Source organism: Morus notabilis, unplaced genomic scaffold (genome assembly GCF_000414095.1).
Source record: "Morus notabilis unplaced genomic scaffold, ASM41409v2 Scaffold2142, whole genome shotgun sequence".
Classification (NCBI taxonomy): Eukaryota; Viridiplantae; Streptophyta; class Magnoliopsida; order Rosales; family Moraceae; genus Morus; species Morus notabilis.
Genome location: NW_010364511.1, coordinates 1 through 4220, shown reverse-complemented (window position 1 = coordinate 4220; position 4220 = coordinate 1). Strand labels below are relative to the sequence as shown.

Below are 4220 nucleotides of genomic sequence, written 5' to 3'. Positions count from 1 at the left end.
TAATTAGTACAAATTACTTACCTAACCAAGTGCCTCGCCTACCCGGACCGAGTTTCGGGTTCTGCCCCCGAGGATGGACTCTCCGCATCCTATCTAGGCTTACAGCAATAGACTCTATTACCAGTTCACAAGATCTCTTTGCTTACGAAATCATTCATTAATATTTTGAAATCATTAATACGATCCCACAAACTACTCAAGCCGCGGGCCCCATGACTGGATAAGCCAAGAGGTTCCATGACTAAACAAGCCATGGTTTTCAAAGCGTTTTCTTTCACAAATCAATCCCTTTCTTTAAAACATTTTCAAAGCCAAAATCCTTTTTGAAAACAGGCTCACAAGGAAAAGGGATAGAAATCCTACCTCGCACTATCAAACCTGGGACTAGCGTTGCCTTTTCCGGCTTCCACTTTCTCAAGCCCCTTGAGTCTGAATCCTCTGCGATCACTGATGCAAAACAACACTTTAGGATTAATTCTCATTCCTAAAGTAATCCAAATCTTAATTTCCAACCAAGATTTGCTATTAGTGTGCCTTAATCCATTTTCATGTTTCAAATTATCATTCCAAGGGTTTTTCAATCCCAAATCAAGGATTAAATATGCTAATCCATTCATCTCAAGTCCCCAAATGAAGCTAATTTGGGTTCTCCTGAAAACAGGGGTCAAAACAGCATTTTCAGGCCAAACAGGGTCAAACCCCGTGTCAACCGGTCGACCGGTGACAGAGCAGTGCAACACTACCGGTCGACCGGTAGTGTGCACACCGGTCGACCGGTCAGCCTGCAATCCAGTCGACCGCATAGGTTGACCGGTTTCCATATGATCCGATCGACCGAACAGGTCGACCGGTGGAATCAGCTGCGCGAGAGAAGCTCGCGGAAATTAGTCCAAAACCTGCAAATCCAGTCCCAAATCAAGATATTTCAAAGGAAAACCACTAGATATGGGTTCGAGGTCCTAAAACAAGTCCAAAGAACCCAAGATCTCCAATTTCTACCCTAGTTTTACTCAAAAACCATCAAAATCCGGTTTGAACCAAAAATAAGTTTTGAAATTCAAAAACTTGAGATTCAAGAGAGGTTCTTTCAGTAATCTTACCTCGAATCCTTCTCTTAACGTTGAAAACTTCTTTAAATCCTTCCTTGGTTCAAGATCCGTTTGATTTGGGACAAAAATGAGAGAGAGTGAGAGAGAGTACGGGAGAGTGAGAGAGAGAGTGAGGGAGAGAGAGACGCGCGGGAAAGGAAGAGAAAAAGAAAAGAAAAGGAAAAAGGAAAAAGAAAAGAAAAGGAAAAGGAAAGGAAAAGGACATGTGTACAATATTTTAAAAGAACAGTCCAGAAATGCGCTCATACACACTTCTGGGTTAAAATAAATTACTGAGAATAATTTAAATACCTTGGAACTATTTAAACTCACACGTGTCAGAAACATTTATTAATTAAACTCAATTAATAATCCAGATTAGGCACACTAATAATCTCAATTACCTTAATTAATCTCAATTAATTCTTCAGGTGTTACCGTAATAGTTTTTCAAAAACGCTATTAGGGGGCGTTTGGTATGCAGTAATCTTAAGGATGGGCATGAGAATCTGTAATATTACCATGTTTGGTACAAGAACTATAATATTTAGATTCTCAGGAAAGTGATTACCATGGGATTCACTTTCCCTCATTTTAATGTAATCTAAATACCACCCAAATTATTATAATTATATTTACTATTATTAATATTATTAATATTAATAATATTATTATTTTATTATTATTATATTAATATTAATATTATTTTAATAGTAATATATTATTATATTAATATTATTATTATGGATATTCTTTCATGCGAATAACCAAACACAATAATGTAATATTCTTGAGAATTTGAAAAAAGATTCATGTATGGAACCAAACACAGTAATGTATTATTACTAGGAATCATATTACCCTCTAACACTTTCCTGGGAATATGATTCCTACTAATTCCCGCATACCAAACGCCCCCTTATAGGCTAATAGTTTTAGCTCATGTTATCAATGAGTTTTATTATTGTAGTGTTATAAATGAAAATTCTTGTGACACCATACTTAACAAATATAAAAATAACTTGTAAACTGCTAGAGTATTGTACTATGTATAATATATATTGATAAATTACGTACATGTCAAAAATTTGTGACATTATGGGTGCGTTTAGAATTCGTTTCAAAATGATTTTATTTTTTATATGAAAATGGAAATAAAAACGTTTTCAATCTCAGATAGAAATCATTTTTAAAAATGTATTTAGTAGTTTTATTAAAAGATTGTTTTCAGTATAAAAAAATTTATTAATATATCTCTCTCTACTCGAGAGAGGAGAAAACGAAAATAAAAAATGAAAAACGATTAAAAGTCATTTTTCATTTCTCTCACATTTTACACTAAACCAAAAAAATCGTTTTCATTTCCGTTTTTTATTTTTAATTGTGTCAAACGCTGTTTTTTTCCCGTTTTCATTTTTCTTTCTCGAAAAATATGAAAAACAAAAACCAAAACAACTCCAAACACAGTCTATATTCTTACGTAGGTACTATTATCTTATTTGATCAATTTGTTTATATTTTGCAGCACCACAGGGTTACCACCCTTGTTGCCAAGTACACCGGGAAGCCACTATCTGAAATTGAGAACTTAACAACCCTCCCTAAGTCTTCCTTAGGTCTATCAGTACCTTTAAGAAGTTTCCTAAACAACCGTGTGGCAATGAAAATAAGAAACAATCAGGAATTCCCTAATCACCAAATGAATGGAACCATCGATATGGAAAGAGCCCTTATAGTGGAGACTGCGGCAAGTGCTGTGGATGAGGTAACCAAGCTTTTGCAGATAGATGAGCCTCTCTGGATCAAGTCCGCCTCTGAGGGCCGGTGCATTCTTCACCGCGGCAGCTATGAGAAGATATTCCTGACGAGAGCCAATTTTAATATAAGAAGCTTTACCAATGGTGCTCGTTTCGAGTCTTCCAAGCATTCCGGGATCGTCACCATGAGTGCCATGCACTTAGTTGACGCGTTTCTAGATTCGGTACGTATTCTCAATAAGCTATGGGAAATTCTGTGGTAGAATATACTTGTCAGTCGTAAATATTTTTGAACGTTAAACTAAATATAGAATCATGGAGCTTCTCTAGTAGGACCAATAAAAAAGAATTGTCGGTAGTTCTTAACTTTTTCAACTGTTAAATCTGCATCAGAAACTGTTCATTTTATATATATTTATTTTAATTTGACGTGCCATATTTAACAGTTAAAAAACTGATTCTATCCATACGTTGGCCTACCGGAAAAACTCCCATAGAATTATACTAAAGTTCTGCAGATATACCTAGCGGAACTTATATAAAAATAAGGGCAGTTGAGAAGCATTCACTACCACATTATTCCTCAAGCGCTAGTTTGCTATATTAGTTCATACATTTATTTTCTTTTTTCTTTAAAAGTCAAATAATTCCGAATTTTTTTGTTCTTTTTTTCAACTGTATCCTGAATTTATTGATATTGCTTAAAAAGCTGTACCAATAGAGATTATTTTCAGCAAAAATATTTACAAGATATATATGATAACTACGTTATATCTTTTTAAGGATAAATGGGGAGATATCTTTCCCACAATTGTTACAAAGGAGAAGACAATTCAAGCACTTGAAAAAGGAGCATTGGAAAACAGACACGGTTCCTTGCATATGGTAATTGCATAAAAAGCAAAAATATTTGTTTGATTAATATATTGATGTTGGGATAAATATTAACAGTTTAGTTTTGCACATGTAATAAAATTTGCAGATGTATGAAAAAATGCACATCCTTTCACCTCTTGTTCCATCACGGGAGTTCTGCTTTCTCCGCCATTGCCGGCAGATCGAGCATGGCACTTGGGTGATTGCGGATGTTTCTTATGATTTCTCAAAGGAGAGTGTCTTTCCTTCTCGTAGTTGGAGGCTTCCCTCCGGCTGCATGATTGAAGATATGTCAAATGGCTCCTCCAAGGTAATAACTCATCAACAAACCTCGATTTCTTTTCTGTTTTTTTTTTTTTTTTCCTTCCAAAAATAAAGAACTGCATTTAGAAATAAAGGTGACATACGTACTACAATATAAGCGAGATAATGCAAAAAAGGTAAGACATCTTCACACGTGATATGTGCATCAAATGTAAGATCTTATTGAGGAGAACGA

At 35.0% G+C, this 4220-nt stretch overlaps 1 protein-coding gene across 1 annotated transcript; it reads left to right on the top strand.

Moving 5' to 3' along the window:
- Positions 1–2805: 2805 nt before the first annotated feature.
- LOC112093197 (homeobox-leucine zipper protein HDG11-like) lies at positions 2806–4031 on the top strand (the record flags this gene model as incomplete). The annotated part of the gene is made up of 3 exons (XM_024171223.1): positions 2806–3069; positions 3629–3730; positions 3828–4031. Coding segments are annotated over exons 1-3 (570 nt in total), but the record flags the coding sequence as incomplete, so codon positions are not given.
- Between the last annotated feature and the right edge of the window lie 189 nt (positions 4032–4220).